Raw genomic sequence first — 21,585 nt, 5'->3', positions numbered from 1 at the left:
GGGGGGGGGGTTATATTCTCCTCTCCGAACCCCCCTATCTGTCCTGCCTCTCCTGCCGGTTCTGTCCTGTCTCCGGTCCTTTTCGGTACCGGAACATTAGAGGAGACGTCCTCTCAGATGGACTCTTGTCTGCTGAGGAGCCTCGGCGCACTCGGTGACCCGTGCGTCATAATGCGGTTACCGGGAATAAGTGCCTCACCAGCTTATTTCTCCTTTAATTTGTGACATAACGGGGTTCTCGTTTGGACACACACACACACACACACACACCACAGATTAGAGAAACGAGGAGTGCTTTGACACAGATCAGGAACGGGACGATGTGTTCCTCGATTCAAAGGACGACTTCTTGCCAATTCGCGTCCCTCTGCGCGCATCCATTAACACCATTAAACGCGCCTACTCTTGTGTTTCCGGTTCCTAAACTTCTTAGCCATGTAAATGACTCGGTGAACCCTGGTGGAAAACTACCAGCTGGAGAGCCTGTGAGCGACGCAGCTCTGGCCAACCTGAGCCGTTGCGCAACGTCTTGCTCGGAGACGAGTTGTAATTTTTAATCCGTGGCACCGGAAGGATGCTGCAGACGGAGACGGTCCTCTGCAGCATCCGAGAGATCCCTCGGATCTGTCAAATTCACACGGAGGAGGGGAACGGAGACCCACCCCACCCCCTCACCCCCTCCTTGTTCTTTCTAGAGTCTTCTTTAAATGTGGAAGCGCTCGGCAGCGTTAGTGCGTCAAAAGAGACAGGAGTACAGAAAGTGCTTACGCATGATGTGCTGCTCCCGCTGCTACTGCTGCTGCTGCTGTGTGGAAGTTGTCAAAGAAAAACGCTGACTGAGAAGAGTGTCATTTTCGGAACATAACTCGTCCCTTCAGGAAGCAGCAATGAGACATGAGAGCCTCCTTGGAGGTCTCTGAAGGGGGGGTTCTGAGAAGAGCACTGCTGAGGTGACCCTGAACAGGAGAACGGAATATAGGGAAGATGAAATAATGGAAGTTTAACAGATCATTATTAGCATTATTATTATTTTCTTCTCGTCCCAGTCGTTCTTGTCTGTGTTCTGAGAGTTTCACACCGGGGCACTGAGTGATGGCTGTCCTTTCGCAAGGCCCGCAGGGGGCATCGCCTGCGGCTTGCTTCCTGCGTCAAGCCGGGGGCGGGGCCTCGGCCCTGGAAATTCCCTGCAAAGAGCTGTGATAGGCTGGCGCGTGGAGCCACGCAGAAGGAGACAGCGGTGATGTTACAGAGAAAAGCTGGAACATGTGTCAAGAAGAGCAAAAGGAAGACTTGACCAGACATATATAGATATTCTAAATTTAGGATTTTGTGTGTCAAGAGGAAGTTTTCAGATTCACACACTCCACCTCCTTTTTGGTGCACTCTGCCCCCTTTTTCTGCATTGACGCAGCTGTGCTTTGCCTGAAACTGATGACTGTATAGGAGGAATGTAAAATGAGATGTGGCTCAAGGGCTGCACGGTGGCATTGACTGCTGCTTTTCATCTTCAGACATGTGATGCAGATGGTAGGGGGTGGGGGGGGGGACTGCTGAGAGAACAACAGGGACAGAGAGAGGAAGGGCAGATAAGTAGTGAATAGTCTGCAGGTGTAGTGATCGAGAGAGGGGGAGGGATTTGAAGTGATGGAGGCTGCGTATGGAGGGGGGGAGGCCTGCTTGACTGTATATCCTGTTACAGGATAATGACCTGAAGCTCACATTACTGAGGCTCGTGTTTCCTGCTGCTGCACCTTGTGAGATTGGTTATCAGAGGATGCAGATAGGTACATGCTTGGCTTAGGGATCTTCACAAGGCATTTATGACTGATTGATTAGTTTTAGGGTTGGGTGGTTTGATGAAATTATAATGTTGTAGATGCATTAAGTGGTCGTCAGAAGGTCGTGATGGCTGACGGTGATGTGTGGGTATGAAGCTTTGAGAACAACACTCAGTTTTCTGTTAGACTTAGACAGGAATCACTAATTAACTCCCAGTGTAAAGCTTTCTGGGACAGCATGTACATTTATACTGGAGCTCGTGAGGTGGTCGTAGTGATGGAAGACATGCAGGAGTTGTGTGGCTGCTGCAGAGGCTCAGCCCTCAGTTTGGTGCAGAGTGCTGCACATCCCTCCTCATTGCACCTGCTGCTTGATGCTGATAGGCTGCACTGTGGCATGGCTGGTCTGTCCCACACGTTGCAGAAACCAAAAGAAAATAAGCTTCATAAGGAGCTTTTTACCTCACCTATCTTATTGACTTTATAGAGTCAATAAGGTGATCATTTGAAGTCCTTCTCCACTTTTTTGTTTTAAGGATGTTGGAAGCCGTAAATAAAATAAAAAATTGAGAAAAGCTTTTTTGTTTTTTTTCTTTTAATTGGGGTTCAACTGAAGCATGAAGTCCTGATTTCCCTCATGTTGGTGTCAATTTTATTCTATAGCACGTTTAAAAACAACAAGCTTGACCAAAGTCCTTTACAAGGTAGTAAAAAAACTAATAAAATAATAATACCATCAATAAATAAACACTATAAAATAAAATAGAAAAAACAAGCTAAACAAAGAAACAGCACAACATAAAAGACCTGATGAGACTCGGGCTGAAGTCGAATGAAAGATGAATGTTATAAAAAAGTGAGTTTTCAGAGAGGATTTAAAGGATTGTATAAACTCTGCAGTACAAACATTAAGGCGTAGGTTGTTCCAACATCTAGGGGCTGCCACCACAAAAACCTGATCCCCTCTGTGCTTTAATTAAGCCCTCAGCTGCACCAAGAGCATCTGTCTGGATGATCTCACTGCTCTTTTGGGATTATAAAAGTCAAGCAAATCAGTAAAATAATTGGGTGCCAAATCGTTTAAAACTTTAAAAGAAAGTAAAAGAATCTTAAAACTGTAAAGCAGCCAGTTTTAAAACTGGAGTGATTTGGTCATAGTTTATAATATGTGTTAAAAGATGGGCAGCAACATTCTGGACTAACTGCAGATGATGAAGAGATAATTGTTTAAGCCCAAAATAATGAGTTGCAATAGTTGAATCTGGAGGAGATTAAGTTTTTTGAGGTGTTTTAGATGAAGGTTAGGTTTTACTTTGGCAATTTGACTTCAGTGATTAAAAACTGGTTTTGATAACTGTTTTCTCTAATTTAAAAGAACTATCTAATGTTTCAGCAACAACCTTAGAGAAAGCATTTTTTACTAGAACTAGGAATGGTCCCGTGTCTACATTGGGTCCAGCTAGTTTGATACAAACAGTGAAACTTATCTTAATGTACCCAACTTCCTGCCTGCACAACAGTTCTGCTGCCTCAAGTGATAGAAATGTGTCTTAATGAAACACATGTGCTTAGGACACACAAGAACATGCATCATCTTAGAAAAACCACAACTGAGACTCAAACTGAGACAAAGGTTCAAAGCAGCAGACCTTGTCAAAGCCTGTTAAAGTTGGAGTTAAAACTGGTATTTAAGATAATCAAAGATACAGATACTGTATGTGGTTTTAGGTGTTGGAAACAAACTTCTACCTTTAAAATAATAAGTGTCTGTGCCTTACTGGGTCCTTTTTATTGAAGTTTACTTTCAATGTACAGAAATGAAACCCTTTCTTTTCTGTGTGAATGCTAATAAAATGTAAAAGGTCAGTGCTGTCTCTCCTCCACCTCACTTTAAGACAAGACTGCAGTGGACTCAGTGATTGATACGGCCAAAAGTTTCCAACTTAACATGCTGATGGGCTCCCATAAAGAGAGCAGTTCAGGAGGATAAGGTTGCCTGACTACAGCAACATAACTAATGCAGGGTGTTGTCCCGGAGAATCATGTGTCCTTTTGTGAGTAAATCAAAGCACAATGCTGCGCGATGGACAAAGATTGTTAGCTGTATTTAATTTGTATTTTGCCCTTTTTATGAATCTATACTGATAATAGATTTCCTAATTACCAGTAAGCAAACGCTTTCATTTGCTAATTTCATTTGTTTTGAAGATTCCATCTTAGGATCACAAAAGGAGGGATGCTGTAAATCTGATAATGTTAATGGATCAAAGAGCTACTATCTGTATGAATGTGTGTACAGAAGTATCAGCATAGCTCTTCCTGCCATTCAGTCCAACAATGTCCTTTCTGAGTGTGGCAAGACGCCCTCTACAAACACCAAGAAATCAAAATTTACAACCCTAATTTAGCCCAGGTCACAGTCCCTACAGTACAAGTCCTTCAGTTCTCCTCACTGGGCCGGGTCTGTTAAAGCCTCACAGAAACGCCGTCCCTTCTGCCGTGTGAGCAGATGATGAGCCGACAGACAGATGGGTCAGAGGAAATCAGAGGAGGAAGGTTCTGACCTCAGTTGTAATTTTCCGTTTGAGTTGTTCTTGGCTATATGTCTTTTGATTTGTTTATTTTTATCTTTTCAGCAAGCACAAGACAGATGATTTGAGAGCTAAGGAGGGTTAATCTTTCTTTGTGTTGGTAGGGTTTAGAGATTAAGGTTTTCTTTCTGTTCTCATAATCGCCCACACACTTCTTTAATTTTTATTTATGTGTTATGTATAAAATTTCATCATCAGTCCGGTGCACGTGCGGTGGATTCATTTTAATTCTTGAGTGATAGGAGAACGTTATAATAAGAGACCGCTGTCCTTTCTGCCTCTTTCCTTCTTGTGGAATGTCGTGTTATCTCTTCTCTTTTCTCCTTCAACCTGATACCTAGATTTGCCTGCTTTTGACGTCAGTTCACTTAACGAAAAGGAAAGATAACTACTCTCAAGGCTGATGATACAGAAGAGTCAAACGAGCAGTTTAATAGTCTCTTTTTGAATTTTATAATTTCTTAGAATGCAGACAGGGATAACTGGCACAGGAGGGAGACTTTGTGATTAATGTGAAGATTATATGGTTTCAGCATTTGGTTTTTCCAAGACAGTAGTAAAACAGAAGAGGGAGATGCATACAGTAGTGGGCTAATCCAGTGTTGTAATCAGACTAGCTAATCCCACCAGTCATGTCCCTTGGCCCCCAGCCTGAGCCCCCTACTTTGGCCCGGAGCCCTTCATCCTGCTGCAGGAAACAGCAAATGGCCCAGTGACCTTGCCAGGTTACACAGACAGTCACAATAATGAATGACATTTAGTATCATTAAGCTGTACTTCAAATATAAGATAACAATAATAAAGTTGTGTGTATTCATTTCCTGTTTTGATGTTTTAATCTTGTTTTTCTTGTTAGATTTTTCCCTAAAAAGAACAGGGTGACAAAGTAATATGAGTCTCAAGGATACCCAGTTAATACTGCCATTTATATTTAACGTGTCTCTGACGAACAAACTGAGGTTCACTAGAATATTCCACATACTTTTGAATATAAATAACATGGCTGCTTCCTCTGATTCTTTTGATGACAGTGATGATCCTTTATTTGAGGAAATATCTGACATTTTTCTTGCGTCACAGCTGGATGGTTTACAGCATCGGTGCAAAGACCAGAATTAGACAGAAAGCTCTAATGTACACATTTAATAAAACCTAATAATCACAGGAAATTATTTTTATTCTGGGATTAAACTCCAGGCTGACATCTGACATTCACACAATCTGCATTATAACCATGATGTGTCCAGAGCTTGTGTAAAATGACCACTTCTGGGCCGCAGAACAGATGTCAGGCCTGTTTCCTGTTCCGTAGCTGTGTGAATGATCTGATATCGGTGTCATGTGACTGATGAGATTAAATTATTACAGCATGACACTGCTCTACATACATTTGTAAAGGCTTGGACAATAATTTTCTATTACTGTAAGGCTCCAAACGCAGTAAAAAAAAGCAGCCTTCCCATTTTCAGTTGAACCCATAATTAGTTTGCATGCTTCAACCTGAGGTCCTTAACATGCTTGACATGACTGTGCCACTCCTAAACTGTGCATCGGATGTACAAATAAAAGCCCCAAGACTTTACAGGGTTTTGCAGCTTTATGCATCTGTGCTCTCGAGTTCAAGTTTAAATTAAGAAGCTTCATTTGTTCAGATTCTTAAAGTGACACTTTCAGAAGATTTTACATGATTTTCACCCTCAAGCCTCCCTGATTGTATGTTTTATCTGTCCTATCTTCGTTGTCCTATTATAATATTCAAAAACTAGGTGTCTGTTTCATCCACAACACAACTTCCCCTTTCTCTCTCTCTCTCTGCCGCAATGCGTGTATATGCTGCTCATACAGGCCGAAGCCAATACAGTGACTCACCTCAGCTCGTGCACAGAGACATGCAAAAACACACACAAAAAAAACAAATTCTTGGAATCCACTGCCTGGTCTGAGTCAAACAGCAGAGAATGCAGCGTCCAGTTACAGATGCATCAATTATTCCTCATTCCGGATAACATCAGGGGATCCTCTGAGTACTAGGCCACTGCTGAGCTTCGTCACCATGCCAGTGGCTGTGACGGTCACCATGGTAACCTGCTCTCCTAACATAAGCACTCATCAGCATTGTTCACATTCGGGGAAATTGAACATTTTAGTTTGGCTAAACCAGAGCAGGCCTACAAATCAAACGCATGAAACATTGCTTTAATCAAACGACTGATACATGGAGCGCATTTTTAAATAAGCCAGAATGTCTGCCGTATTGGAGTGATTCCACTGTGTAATTCATGAAGGAGCTATGAGATTTTTCCATCTCTCGATGATGTCAGGGATAAGCCTGTCCATCGTTCTGTTTTGCTCTGTGCTCGTGGGGGAATGAGTGTATGTAATTTCAGCCCCAAGTCTCTATTTCCTTCCTCAGGACAGAGGGGGCTCATTGAATTACCCAGAGATGTTAAAGAAACACAGGCGCACACAGGCAGAATGTGTTGCACTAAATATGAACGACATCAAAAAACAAATTTAAAGATCTGTGTGACTAGAGCGGTTCGAATAATATCTGGAAAATAGTTAAAGTGTAGTTGTGTCATCTTATTAAGCAATTAGAAAAGGAAATGTAAGGAAGCTGCTCCCGTTGTTATTCAGTGCGACTCTGTAGGAATGCAATTAACTTATTCAGTCTACTGTAAAAAGACTAGACTAAGCTGACATCTCCTTTCTCTGTAAGTCACACAAACAACTATTTACTCATTCATATCTGCAAATGAAAACATACATCTGAAGGCACACACAGACACCTGCAGCGAAAATATGATTTATTACTATTAGAGATGTTGTGACGTTGTGCAATCTGTTAGAGTGGGTCAAAAGATTGCTGGTCAATATCTAATTAGACGCCTGAGAGAAGGGTGACAACACCTCCTCCCACTCTCTCGTTCCCTCTCTCTCCCATCCACCTGCCTTTTTCTCTCCGTTTGTCTGTCCTCACATCTCACCTCCCACTGATGTCTCCTTTTCCATGTGCCCAATCCTGTCTGTCATCCGCCCCCGTCAAATCCGTCTCTCTGCGTCTTTACTTTTCACTCTTTGTTCGGCGCTTGTTTCCACCTCCCTGCCAACCAGCTCTCCATTATCTGGGCTTACGTATTCGTGTGTGGATGTGTGACTGTGTGACTGTGTTTAAAAAGAGAAGGAAGTATTCTGTGTGCCCTGTCCATATTCTTAACATCACTCTAATCACGTATCGTGTACAGGAGCAGGTTGAACGCTTCTGAAATGACTGTTTACAATGTTAAGTGAATGTTTATGGAAATAAAACTATTAAAAATTATTCATACACATAGAGCAGCTGCCAATCTAATATTGTAAAAATCCTCTTTGACTGGAAAGTAACACATCTTGCCCAACACTTGTAGTCTCAGAGATAATGTCTTCCACGACTGAGACATGCACACATGCAGTAGAGCACTTGTGTACCCACGTATGTGCCAACCCACGCTCCCTCTTTGTGTTCTTGAACACACATGCAAACACACCTATGGTCTATCTCAGAGGGGATCAGCAGCAGTACTTTTCCACTACATCAGTCTCTGTGCAGCCTTTCTGCACCAGGCCTGCCTGGTCTTGCTGCAGTGAGAAATTTGTTCACCTGCTCTTTTGTTGCCGAACTGTTTGCATATGAGTGCAGTCAGGACCAACGGCTCCCTCCCCTACATGCTGCTGTCTGCCCGACAAGCTTGAGCGAATGGTTTAATTGTTTGCTCTGAGCTCAGAAGTGATGGTTGAGCAACCTGGGCTCCATGAAGTGAGAGTTGTCGTACTCATGTGGTCTTATGAAACCATACCCTAAACCAGATAGACAGGTTTTTGTAAAACGGAAAAGTACATGTGGGGGGGGGAATTATTTCTCAAGGGTTTTGCGCAACAGCAAGAAAATTACAAATCACTCAGGGGCAAATTTATCTTTGTAAGGTCTGTTCTGTTCTGGAGCAGTTTTGTGTGTTTTGGTGTGGTTTGGAAAAGCGAGTCTGTCAACATATGTGGGAAAACCTGGGATCCTAATTCATCCTCCCTCACAGGTGCTTTTCTAATTTCATTTGTTGAATTTAAACATATACTTTAAAGATTTATTTTAACAGTCAAACCTGTTTTTATTGTTGTAGTTGGTGAAATAGAAATTATCTTCATTTTGCTGGTGTTGCTACCTAGCTCTACCACTAGAGGGTGCTTACCTAGGAGGAATATTTTAATTTTGACCTATTATCTGCTCCTTTTGGCACCTAAATCATCAAATAAAACCATTTTAGGTTAGTACACATGATCTCTTTTAATCTATTTAGACCAAATTGTGTTTCCCACAAACTTTTACTCTGATGTATCTTATCCTATTAATCAATCTTCCATTCCTTGATGTCCAAGATGTAAAAGTGTCTCTCCCAGTCACCTTTGACCTTCGATGAGGTGCATTTATATTGGTCCAACCCAGAGATCATGCTGCTCTCCTGTCAGACACAAGGCTACAGTTATAGACTCTATAAGGACTTATACTGGCAGTTCTGGAAAAAATCAGGGATAATAATTATGTCACTTATGCCTGGTTTACTAACATAAATGGATTTCTGAAGAGCCAGCCTGGAACAACAGGCTATGAAGTCAGTCAGGAAGAAGACTACATAGATATTTAATGCCTGATTTGTGTCTTGCGGCTTGATTTTTAGTAATCCTGACATCAAAGTGTCTCTGTTGGCTACTGCAGAGCAGCAAGAGTCTAACGAACCCTTTGATGAGTATATAAACTTCATTGTCCTGTTTTGTCTTTTCTTGATGTCCTTAAAGCTTTGTCCTTGATAATTAAATGCAAACGTGCTGGAAGTGATTTGTTAAAACTTACAGGGTGAACTGTTTGCCCTTTATTGTGTTTTGATGTGTCCGTCAGGCTGTTGTTTCTTGATCAGTGGAGATTGGATAAGTCTGGCAGAACAGATTGCAGATGTATGCTTTGATGTGTTGTATAAGAGTAGGTTCATGGTGGTTTGTTGAAGACAAACATGCATTTTTTTCAATTATATTCAAAAAAATTTAATGAAATATTTTTGCATTAATGTTTTTTATTAATTATTTTCCTCATAAATTCTTAGGACGTGCTAACGACCTCACAAGGCCACATCAGAAGGTTACAGTGTGATTTAACTTATGCTGGAGTCTTAGACTGATAAATACTGTACTTTCTGCATTGTAGTTTTTAGTTGTGACATAGATAGCTGATTCAGTTAGATAATTTAGTAGACATTTGCAAAAACAGCTAACATGACAAATAAAGGCACACATGATGCTATAGTCAGGGTGCATGTATAAAACATGTGTGTGTGTCTGTAGTATGGAGGTTCAGACAGTTACCGCGTTGCCACCACACAGGACAAAGATGACCGATCCCCCAAGAAGAAGAAGGGGCCAGGAGCCAAGGACATGGACGACCTGAAGAAGGAAGTGCCCATCGTAAGTAAAGTCCTGCTTTAATCTCACAACACTTGTAGAAGAACTGAATATATCTGAATCCTGTCAATCAAAGGCTGACTCACTTTACAGATACAATTTCTTTATTGTATCCAAAATATGTACCTATATACTCTCCATGCACATTACAGTAAAAAAATATTTATTAAAGATTACATCTTTCAGCAGGACATAATTAGAATTTTTTTCCTTTGGAGATAAATCTCTTTCACAAACAGGCCAAAGTAATGTATTTTCCCCTGTTAGAAAAATTGGTTTGTGTCAGGATGTTTGAGTTTGACTCCACATTTCAGCTCAAGGGAAAGTCAGGGTTGCCTTTTCTGGCTGAACTAAGACTCTAAATTCTCAGGTGAACTGCATGCATGGAGTAAAATTTCTAATTACTTTTATTTGACTTTGTTAGATTTTTTACAAATGCAGAACTTATAATAATGATAAATATTTATTAAATGTATTTATGGAATATTAGTGCATGCAAAACGGCAGCAACACTTCTTTTTTTACACATTATTAATATGTGTTTTGTTTGTGGGTTTTTTTTAATTATTATTTTGCAGACGGAACACAAGATGTCCGTGGAGGAAGTATGCAGAAAGTTCCAGACTGATATTGTCCAGGTGAGTCTTGTTTGGAGGGTTGAGAGTGTTTCATCAGTTTAACACTAGGTGGCATCATTGGACTTCTGTTACCACACAAGAGTGATGAAAATCCAGCTCAAAGGCCTCTGGACCACACAGCTACAGCTAAGAAATATGAGGAAATTCACTAACTTGTGTATCTGTATCCAAACTAAAATCTAGAGGTGATTGAGTTTTTGCAGTTACTGTTGAGACTCTTAATTCTTCAGACCCAACTTTTTGTCTTTGCCGTTTGATTCACAGAGAGTATGAGATCCAATCAGAGCAGATGTTTTTACAGTGTGTTTCTGCATTGTATTTTAGCTTTACTTAATTTTTAAATATTTCTTATACTTCTTTGCTTTTTTTGTTGTTTTACTTTATTGTTTGACTTAATTGTATATTACCTTGGTCAACTTCTGTTGATTTGATGTGCCTTAGAAGTAAAATTGACATCGCTTTAGAATCTGCAAATTTTTTTTCCTTTGCCCACTTCTTGTTTGTCTTCTTTCCAGGGACTGACCAATGCCAAGGCAGCAGAGTTTTTGGCCAGGGATGGTCCCAATGCTCTCACCCCTCCACCCACCACCCCAGAGTGGGTCAAGTTCTGTCGCCAGCTGTTTGGTGGGTTTTCCATCTTGCTGTGGATTGGCGCCATTCTCTGCTTTCTGGCCTATGCCATTCAGGCAGCCACAGAGGACGATCCTGCAGGCGACAACGTGAGCAAAGCACACACATACACACAGTTTGTCCAACAGATTTTGTGTAAACATAGTCCGATCTGGACCACCTACACCTCATTAATGTATTCGTCATGCTTCAGACTGTGAAGCAGAAATAACATCATGGCAAATCGTTCCGAGCTTCACACACTGTCTTCTCCCTCGCTGTAAGATCATATGTTTAATTCTTCCTTTGTCTCTCTGTGGCAGTTGTACCTGGGTATCGTGCTCACAGCCGTCGTCGTCATCACTGGTTGCTTCTCATACTTCCAAGAAGCCAAGAGCTCCAAAATCATGGAGTCTTTTAAGAACATGGTGCCACAGGTAAACAACCAAACAGCACATAAACTGTATGTTTAAATTTCTCTCACATACTTGTAAAATAATTGCTCAGATGTAAATTTATTTTCTATTTCTTGGATTTTTAGAAACATGTGACAAATACCAGAATTAATTCATTTTTTTTTCCAGTATTTAGTGCTTAAGAATACTTAAAAAGGAAAGTTAACATTTCCTTTTTTAATTTAAATTGTAGAATAAACAGTCTGTATATACAAGCTTTCCTCTAAACACAGTAACAAATAAAGTCTTACTCGAGGGCTGCATCAAACAGTTGTCTAAGTATTAGTCTAGTTAATAGCTTTAAGCCTCAAATACTGAAGTTAAATATTAAACACTGCTCAAAAAATAAAGGGAACACTCAAATAACACATCCTAGATCTGAATGAATGAAATATTCTCATTGAATACTTGCTACTAAAGCATCCACCAACTCCTGGACAGTCTGTGGTGCAACGTGACGTTGGTGGATGGAGCGAGACATGATGTCCCAGATGTGCTTAATCGGATTCAGGTCTGGGGAAGGAGCGGGCCGGTCCATAGCTTCAATGCCTTCATCTTGCAGGAACTGCTGACACACTCCAGCCACATTAGGTCTAGCATTGTCCTGCATGAGGAGGAACCCAGGGCCAACCGCACCAGCATATGGTCTCACAAGGGGTCTGAGGATCTCATCTCAGTACCTAATGGCAGTCATGTTACCTCTGGCGTGCACATGGAGGGCTGTGCAGCCCTCCAAAGAAATGCTACCCCACACCATTACTGACCCACTGCCAAACCGGTCATGCTGAAGGATGTTGCAGGCATCTATTCCATTTGCACAACAGCATGTGAAATTGATTGCCAATCAGTGATGCTTCCTAAGTGGACTGTTTGATTTCACAGAAATTTGATTTACTTAGAGTTATATTGTGCTGTTTAAGGGTTCCCTTTATTTTTTTGAGCAGTATATATACACACTCAGTCTGCTGCTTTAACGCTATAAGACGATAAGGCATACAATCAGCTTTGAATTAAAATGTTTTAAATATTTTTTAATAAAGTTTAAATTCTACATAATTTCTTCAATAAGATTTTTTTTCTTCAAATTAAAGCAAAGAAACAGATCTTTGCTTCATTCTTATAACACTCCACATAGTGTTTGTTGGTGTCTGTGTATTTTCTGACCGTTCGCTGATCCTGTGTGTCCTTACAGCAAGCACTGGTGATCCGTGAGGGTGAGAAGGTGCAGCTTAACGCTGAAGAGGTGGTGGCCGGAGATCTGATAGAAGTAAAGGGAGGAGACAGGATCCCTGCTGACATCAGGGTGGTTTCTGCTCATGGCTGCAAGGTACGCACGCAGACACAAACTAACTCCACGTTCAGTTCACTCTAGTGGTGGAAAGTTGTAACTCTTCAGCAAATCAGTTTTTGTGTTTTTGACCTTTATCTGCTTTTTCAGAATATTTTTTAAACTGCCTCTTTGGGTATTTTGTTACTAGCAGCTTGTCACAAAAATCCAATTTTTTCCTATTTTTTTATCTGAAAGTGAGTGAACAAGTATCTAAAAGCTTAGAACATTTGAAGAACTATTAATCCAGACCATTTTGAAAGGTCACAAGATAGTCTGGCTGTTTGTATAGAAAACAAAAAAATAAGGAATGACTCAAGACTTTTGCACAGTACTGTACATTCATTATTCTGCTTCTTGTTTTACAAAACTACACGTCTCATGTTCTGTGTTGCCCAACAGGTGGATAACTCCTCCTTGACAGGAGAATCAGAACCTCAGAGCAGGTCACCTGACTGCACCCATGACAACCCCTTGGAGACCCGAAACATTGCTTTCTTCTCCACCAACTGTGTGGAAGGTATTATCGCCATGACAACTGAGTATTGTGTGGCGTTATTAAACTGTGTGCTCATGTCTCATTTTGAAGCCACCAAATTTCACGAAATATTAGAAGTAAAACTCATCATCATTTTTATTATAAAACTAAAAACATTTCACTTCATAAATGTGTTCTTAAAGAAAATCCCCAAACCTCTTACAGCATTACATTTCAGTGTTATTTTTTCGTCTTTTTTTTTTTTATTCCAACCAGGCACAGCTCGTGGTATCGTCATCTACACCGGTGATCGCACAGTCATGGGTCGCATTGCTACTCTGGCTTCTGGTTTGGACACCGGCAAAACACCCATTGCTAAGGAGATCGAGCACTTCATCCACATTATCACAGGTGTGGCCGTCTTCCTGGGTGTGACGTTTTTCATCCTGGCCATTATCCTGGGTTACACCTGGCTGGAGGCTGTCATCTTCCTTATTGGCATCATTGTGGCTAATGTCCCTGAGGGGCTGCTGGCCACAGTCACTGTAAGTGACCAGCGGTTCTGGATTAGCACATTTTGTTACCTTTTTGTTCAATATTTATTACTTTGAAGTGGAACCAAAGCTTTTCCTGTGTTTTACTATGTTAGTTTGCTCTTTTTGTGTTCTTCTTGTGTATATTTTTCTATTTTTTTTTTCATCTCAAAGACATTTTAAAAATCATACATTATAATAATATTGCATGATAAATAAATAAACTTTTAAACGTGTTTCTGCAGGTATGTTTGACTCTGACAGCCAAGCGTATGGCTAAGAAGAACTGCCTGGTAAAGAACCTGGAAGCTGTGGAAACCTTGGGCTCCACCTCCACCATCTGCTCTGACAAGACCGGCACCCTGACCCAAAACAGGATGACTGTGGCCCACATGTGGTTTGACAACCAGATCCATGAGGCCGACACCACCGAGGATCAGTCAGGTTAGAGAGGAACGGGCACAAAGCACAGGTGCTGCTGACGCCTGAAACGTATTACAGTTGTAAAAGGACTTTGTGATTACAGTAAAGAATCACTCATTCCTCTCTCCCTTTGCCAGGTGCTTCCTTTGACAAGAGCTCAGTGACGTGGCAGGCTCTGTCCCGTATCGCTGCTCTGTGTAACAGGGCGCAGTTCAAAGCAGGACAGGAGCCAATACCCATCCTGAAACGAGACGTTGCAGGCGATGCCTCCGAGTCGGCCCTGCTGAAATGTATCGAGCTGTCCTGCGGCTCTGTCAGGATGATGAGAGAGAGGAACAAGAAGGTGGCCGAGATTCCTTTTAACTCCACCAACAAATACCAGGTGAGTAATTCCTGAATGTAGCCATGCGCCAACATATAGTAACATTAATATATCTTTTTTTTTCATTAATATATCTTATGTAACATGATCTGTTTTCCTCATGTAGTTATCAGTGCATGAGACCGAGGACCCCAATGACAACCGCTACCTGCTGGTGATGAAGGGAGCTCCTGAAAGGATCCTAGATCGTTGTTCAACCATCCTGCTGCAGGGCAAAGAGCAACCGATGGATGAGGAGTTGAAGGAGGCTTTCCAGAATGCATACATGGAACTGGGAGGACTGGGAGAGAGAGTGCTGGGTAAGGGTTATAAAGAGAAATGTTCAAAACAGGCAAATATGGGATGTGACCAAGAGGCTCAAAAGGAAAAGATCTTGGGACACAAATATCAGTGGAACTCGTCATTTAATAATAACATTTTATGAAGCTATTAGCTTATTTAAATGTTTTGTTTTCTATGCTTCTCCTGTTATACTGTGCTGTATGTAAAAGTCTTTAGGATGTTAACATCACAATACAATCATAATTAATCATATTTTTAAAAATGCATTAAAGGATTTTTTTTTCTCAGCCTAAAGAACAATTTGTGAAAAACCTAGTATCTGGTTATTTAATTTCTAAATATTGTTTTTCTAAAATCTGTTCTTCTTTTTTTAAACAATACACTGTTGCAAAATCATTTGAAAACGATTGAAAATTATCCCAGAAAAAGAAATGGAGAAATAAAATTAAAACCTGCACCAAATTTTTATTTTTTTCATATTTTTCCCGCAGGTTTCTGCCACGTGCTCCTGCCAGAGGACCAGTACCCCAAAGGTTTTGCCTTCGACACAGACGATGTTAACTTCCAGACAGACAATCTTTGCTTTGTTGGCCTCATGTCCATGATTGACCCTCCTCGAGCTGCTGTGCCTGATGCTGTTGGGAAATGTCGATCTGCTGGTATCAAGGTGAGCCTTTTTCTGCTCAACATGATCGTGTTTGATCACATTGTTTCTAAGGGCTGATTAAAAAGTAAACTTTGTTGCTTTATAGGTCATTATGGTCACTGGTGATCACCCAATCACAGCTAAAGCCATTGCTAAGGGAGTGGGCATCATCTCAGAGGGCAATGAGACGGTGGAGGACATCGCAGCTCGTCTCAACATACCTGTCAGCCAGGTCAACCCCAGGTGAGGAGGGTTTACAGAAAAATGCACACTAAACAAACACACGGCCTTCAATAAGACACCAAGTTAAGAATTATAAGCTGATACTGTTTGTGTTCAGGGACGCCAAAGCCTGTGTGATTCATGGCTCCGACCTGAAGGATCTGTCTCAGGACCAGATGGACGACATCCTGAGGAATCACACAGAGATCGTGTTTGCCAGAACCTCCCCACAGCAGAAACTCATCATTGTAGAAGGATGCCAGCGACAGGTTGGGGCATTTTGACATTGTTTTAATAAACTGGCTTGAATGAAAGATGGCACTTTGGCTGGAAATACTGATGGTTCTGTGTGACGTAATATACTTGGGCAACAGTAGATGGTGCTAGATCTCCACCAAATCAAGATTTCCAGCCTGATAAAAACAGTTTAATATATGAGACCACTGAATAACCTTTTGAAGCCAACAGCCTTTACATGAAAATGTCAATTTAGAAATATGAATATTGTTTCTTTTGTAAGATGTGAAAATGATAATAATCTGAATTGTTGATCAGAGCGTGTACTTTAACTCTGACAGTGACTGCTCCTGGTGGAATTTTTTTTTTATTAAACATAATGACCTTGCTAAATGTGGAGTTTAACAAATAAAACTACTTTTATGAGTAATCTTACGGTCTTTTTCCATCCTTTCTCAGGGTGCCATTGTGGCTGTGACAGGCGACGGTGTGAATGACTCTCCTGCACTGAAAAAGGCTGACATTGGTGTTGCCATGGGAATCTCAGGCTCCGATGTGTCCAAACAGGCTGCAGACATGATCCTATTGGATGACAACTTTGCTTCTATTGTCACTGGAGTAGAAGAAGGTAGGAATCAACGGAGCTGAAGGATTAGGAGTAGTAAATCAATAAAGTGTTAATAATAAGACCCTTAATTGTAAGAACAGAGTGGGAATTAGATTTAAGGTGGAGGAGACTGTAAAGGGAACTTACCCTCTGAAAATGATGAGGAGAAATCTTGTGTATCATTTCAGAGGATCGTCTCTAATCATTTTGTAAGTGACTTTTCTATTTGTTTCTCCTTTAGGCCGCCTGATTTTTGATAACCTGAAGAAGTCCATTGCCTACACTTTGACCAGCAACATCCCAGAGATCACTCCCTTCCTATTCTTCATCATAGCCAACATTCCTCTTCCTCTGGGAACCATCACCATTCTCTGTATTGATCTGGGAACTGACATGGTGAGAGCAGATCAAACCCACGCTGTTTGGTTTTACAGGCAGTTGTAAGAGAATTAAAAGTCCACATTTCCTGCTCGTTCTAAAGGTTCCAGCTATCTCTTTGGCTTATGAAGCAGCTGAGAGTGACATCATGAAGCGCCAGCCCAGGAACCCATTCAGGGACAAGCTTGTGAATGAGAGGCTTATCAGCATTGCTTATGGACAAATTGGTAAGATAATTATTTATTTAATCTGGTTTAAGGAATATTCTTAATGTTCACAAACAAGAAAAAGGTACATTATTTTCAGCCGTATCTCCAGAATTAAAAAGTAATCATTTTGTGTGTTTGTTTCCACAGGTATGATCCAGGCTCTGGGAGGCTTCTTCAGCTACTTTGTCATTCTCGCTGAAAATGGTTTCCTGCCCAGTCGACTGCTGGGCATCCGGCTCAACTGGGATGACCGTAATCTCAACGACCTAGAAGACAGCTACGGACAGCAATGGGTAAGTGGGTTTTGTGTGTTTGGAGTGTTTGGGTTTTACCAATTGGTCTCACTTACTTTCTGTCATCTCCTTCCTCTCCAGACATACGAACAAAGGAAGATTGTGGAGTTCACTTGTCACACAGCCTTCTTTGTCAGCATTGTCGTGGTGCAGTGGGCCGATCTCATCATCTGCAAGACCAGACGTAACTCTGTGTTCCAGCAGGGCATGAAGTGAGTGCAACAGCTGCATCTGCATCTTTGCATGTCTCCTTTTAGTCTCCAGAAATGATCTTAGCACCTCATTTTACTACTAACTGCAACAAACACAAATATTGTCTCAATTATTACATCAGCTATCTTAGTTTTTGCATGTCCCATTGCTAATATTTGTTGTTTCTGCACTCAGGAACAAGATCTTGATCTTCGGCCTGTTTGAAGAGACCGCCCTAGCTGCCTTCCTGTCTTACTGCCCAGGCATGGATGTGGCACTCAGGATGTATCCTCTAAAGTGAGTGTCAGAGATGCAGGTATAACGTGATTAAAAGACCAATCAAGTTGTCTGTTTACTTGATTTGGGTTCTCTTGACTTGTCCACAGGCCTTCCTGGTGGTTTTGTGCATTCCCCTATAGTTTCCTCATCTTTGTTTATGATGAAGTACGAAAACTTATCCTTCGCCGAAACCCTGGAGGTGAGTCTTTATCTTTTTTTTATTTTTATCCCCCCTTAAACAAAGGCTTCTTCATAGATGCATGTTTTAGTTGTATAGAAAATGTGCTTGACATGTTCCACTTTTAATCAGTGGCATTTAGGTTGTAGTTTAGTTGAGAAGGTTTTATATTTTTTCCTTTTCAACAAATCCCACTCCAACTACACACACTTGTGAGAAGACGGGCAGGTCAAGCACTGCAGTGCAGCTGTCAGCGTCTGCTGCTGTGTGTTCCTGATAAAGACTGAAACCGTTTTCCTGTAGAGCTATAAACGTCTTTATTTGACCCTTTTTTTTGCAAAGTGTCTTGAATCTGTGTCTAAATAAAACAATAATAACTGTATATTGATTATTTTTCTTAATTGTGATAAATGACAGCTTTACAGTCATGCTTTTAGAGACACATTTCATCTTAAAGCTGACATCATGAGTTTGTACATTTCAGTTTGGGGGTATGTTAAAGACATTATTAATTATTTAGTGAGCTGCAGAAGTGCTGCCTTACCTCTTTCAGTCTTTGTGCTGAACTACTAAAGGCAAAATCTTCATATTCACAGAGATCTTAGTCTCGTTCCAAAAGAACAAATAAGCTGATTTCTCAAACTAATGAAGACACAGTTGGGTTAATTGTGAACTTTTTCTGTTTCTCTCATCTGCACTCCAGGTTGGGTGGAAAAGGAGACATACTATTGATCCTCGGAGCACCTCTGCTCAAGCCCCTTACATCTTCTATTCATACGTTTCCCCCCCGTCACTCCATCCTTGGCAAGACACATCTCCAGATGCCCCTTCCCCTTTAAAGACAAAAACCGCTTTGAAGCAATTTTCATCACAACTGCCCCAAAGATTAAAAACAGCAAAAGCACCTTTACAACTTTCTACATTGACCTGCGCCCTTTCTCCTTACCTCCTATGATACTCTTTGCATGTGTCCTCTCACTGCTGTGTACTTAAACCAATATATCTACCAAACGGCAGCTGCATATTGTGTATGTAGATTTGAATGAACTAAAGATACAAAGGGAGTGTCAGTGCTCTGCGAAAAGGACCATTCAGCTCCTTCTCTTTCCCGTTTACCCCCTGCTGTTTTCTGTATACCTTCTTTTCCCTCTGCTTTCCCTCGCTAACCCTTGCTTGCCCTCCAATCACACACAGATTAAAGAGATCTGTGTGATTTCAACGCCGACACCACTTCGACTGCCACCTCTCGCCTCCGTTTCCTGTTCGTGGAGGACCCGCAGAGTGGTCCTCTCCCCGACGATCTCACTGCGTCCATTTTCCGTCTCTTCTGTTCTCCACGGCCACAGTGTTGTTTTTTTTTTAAAAAAGAAAAATGTGGAGTGGGAGGGATTTGATGATTTTATTTGTCTTTTTTATTTCTGATGTAGGAGAGAAGGCGTGTGAGAGCTGCTTTTCCTCATTTAGGCTTAACAGAGCACACCTCATGGTGTCCTGTCCTCCCTCCCTCCCCCTTCTGTCTCTCACACCCCTCCTCTCCCTTCCCTCCTGCCCCATTTGTCTCTGTTTGTGTGCACAGTGTGAACCATTGTCCTTGTTAATAACTAATACAGTACATTCTCTCTCCCATGTTGGTAAAGACAACTCAATCTTTCTGTGTGCTCTAGGAAATCTATATAATTCTATACTGAATTTAAATGAAACAATAAAAAAACATGTTGAGAAACAATGCGAGAGATACATTTATGAAGGCCATCTACAATATTGGTGAGATTTTAAAAAAGTGAGGATATTTGTCTCTCATTTTTTGTATTTGATTTGTTTTTGGTTACTTTTTGCTGGTTTCTCAGGAGGCTAAAGTGTAACAGCAAAGCAGGGCTTCAGGTTGTGTTTAAACCAAAAGGCTTCAAGTTCCCGTCACTGCATGTGTGCAGGTATGATGTGGTGAATTGTGCTGTGATTCGGTGAGTGCATGACAATTGAGTCCATGTGCCTGGGGCCTATTTCCTGGAATGGTCCGGCCCAGATCTGCGTGTGCACGTATGTGTTGTGGAGACCAGTGAAGGGCCAGCGGTCTCTCATGGCTGAAAAAGTTGAGATTGAACGAATAAAATACACAACTAGTAGAAAATGTGTGTGTCAAACAAATGAAACCAACACCAATAAAACATCTAGAACATTTAATACAACCCAGACCTGCTTGTCTTTGCCTCTGTTCTAAACCTTTTTACTTTACTACCTATACTTTCTGTACTTCTCTTTAATTTAATATCGTTCAAAAATAGACCATGAGTTTTATTTTTCAGTGATAAAATAATATAATTCAATTTTAATGCTAATATTTATTATTTCCAATAAAAGGACTGATACTTATAATGCTAATTTATCATATTACATTTGAATGTAGTGACTAACACTGACAGGTTTTTATCCTTTTATCTCCTTTTTCTGCAGTTTTCCAATTGCAACACCAAAAATAAGCCCAGTTCTTTTATTTATTCATATATGATATAAAATCTCCCATGTATGCTGCAGATTTGTGATCATAGCTGCAGGACCGGGGCTTCGTCTAAAAGAGCAGAAATTAGTGAACAGATTTGAGGATGAGATGCCACCTAGTGCTGTGAAAAGATTTGCACTTCAACCTGTAAACTGCTACAGGAGGAAGAGTTGGCAGCGGCCCAGGGTAATGCGCCAAAACCATGGTGTCTGGTGTAAACGTTCGGCCCTGCTGATGTGAACATAAATGACAGAATCACAAAGATCACTGTTTAAATTATACATACCATATATATATATATATATATATATATATATATATATATATAGTGGTGTCATTTTATTTTAGAGGACAGACTGAGCCACGTCATTTATTTGAAATAAATCTCTCATTTCCCATCTTGTACACAAATTAGGTCAATTAAACAGAAGACATAAAACTTACAATGTGAATGTTACACACCGGGTGCATTCAGTGAATATTTAAGCTACATCCTTTTTGGAGAAACAAAAACTTTCTGGGACCAATCCACCACCTCCCAATGACACCGTCTCCAGCTCAAACACACACTCACACACACACACTTTCTGTCACTCTTGCTGACAAACACCCTCTCGCCCTCACCCTTGTTCTAATTTCCCCGGTGTCTCTGCAGTGAGCTCGCTGCAGTGAGACTCCCTCCCCACCCCTCCTCCTCCCCCTCCTCTCCAACACCACCCCCCTCGCCACCCTACGTATAATAGAATATCGATCGCTCGGCTTTGCCGCAGTGTGTAAGCGAGTGTTCCTGTGGACGAGTGCGAGTCTGACTGGGGCCCTCCAAGGTCATTGCCATGGCAACCTGAGCACGGGGTCCTTTAGCTGCGC

The 21,585-nt window shown here is 41.2% G+C and overlaps 1 protein-coding gene across 2 annotated transcripts in view; it reads left to right on the top strand.

Moving 5' to 3' along the window:
- atp1a3b (ATPase Na+/K+ transporting subunit alpha 3b) overlaps positions 1 to 20,411 on the top strand; it is a 21,630-nt gene extending 1,219 nt beyond the window's left edge. Inside the window, exons 3-23 of one of the 2 annotated variants that reach the window (XM_017415354.3) lie at positions 9,776 to 9,856; positions 10,432 to 10,491; positions 11,007 to 11,210; positions 11,424 to 11,537; positions 12,748 to 12,882; positions 13,285 to 13,402; positions 13,637 to 13,905; positions 14,139 to 14,337; positions 14,454 to 14,698; positions 14,805 to 14,997; positions 15,472 to 15,647; positions 15,733 to 15,869; positions 15,967 to 16,117; positions 16,545 to 16,713; positions 16,934 to 17,088; positions 17,174 to 17,297; positions 17,427 to 17,572; positions 17,654 to 17,784; positions 17,960 to 18,061; positions 18,151 to 18,242; positions 18,925 to 20,411. In XM_017415354.3, the coding sequence (XP_017270843.1) occupies positions 9,776 to 9,856; positions 10,432 to 10,491; positions 11,007 to 11,210; positions 11,424 to 11,537; positions 12,748 to 12,882; positions 13,285 to 13,402; positions 13,637 to 13,905; positions 14,139 to 14,337; positions 14,454 to 14,698; positions 14,805 to 14,997; positions 15,472 to 15,647; positions 15,733 to 15,869; positions 15,967 to 16,117; positions 16,545 to 16,713; positions 16,934 to 17,088; positions 17,174 to 17,297; positions 17,427 to 17,572; positions 17,654 to 17,784; positions 17,960 to 18,061; positions 18,151 to 18,242; positions 18,925 to 18,953 (3,030 nt within the window). In that variant the 3' untranslated portion in view covers positions 18,954 to 20,411. Of the gene's footprint in view, positions 1 to 9,736; positions 9,857 to 10,431; positions 10,492 to 11,006; positions 11,211 to 11,423; positions 11,538 to 12,747; positions 12,883 to 13,284; positions 13,403 to 13,636; positions 13,906 to 14,138; positions 14,338 to 14,453; positions 14,699 to 14,804; positions 14,998 to 15,471; positions 15,648 to 15,732; positions 15,870 to 15,966; positions 16,118 to 16,544; positions 16,714 to 16,933; positions 17,089 to 17,173; positions 17,298 to 17,426; positions 17,573 to 17,653; positions 17,785 to 17,959; positions 18,062 to 18,150; positions 18,243 to 18,924 lie in introns of both variants that reach the window. The other variant, XM_017415353.3, reaches the window with a different exon arrangement.
- The last annotated feature ends 1,174 nt before the right edge of the window (positions 20,412 to 21,585 follow it).

Source organism: Kryptolebias marmoratus, linkage group LG16 (genome assembly GCF_001649575.2).
Source record: "Kryptolebias marmoratus isolate JLee-2015 linkage group LG16, ASM164957v2, whole genome shotgun sequence".
Taxonomy (NCBI): domain Eukaryota; kingdom Metazoa; phylum Chordata; class Actinopteri; order Cyprinodontiformes; family Rivulidae; genus Kryptolebias; species Kryptolebias marmoratus.
This window is presented reverse-complemented; position numbering and strand designations above follow the sequence as displayed.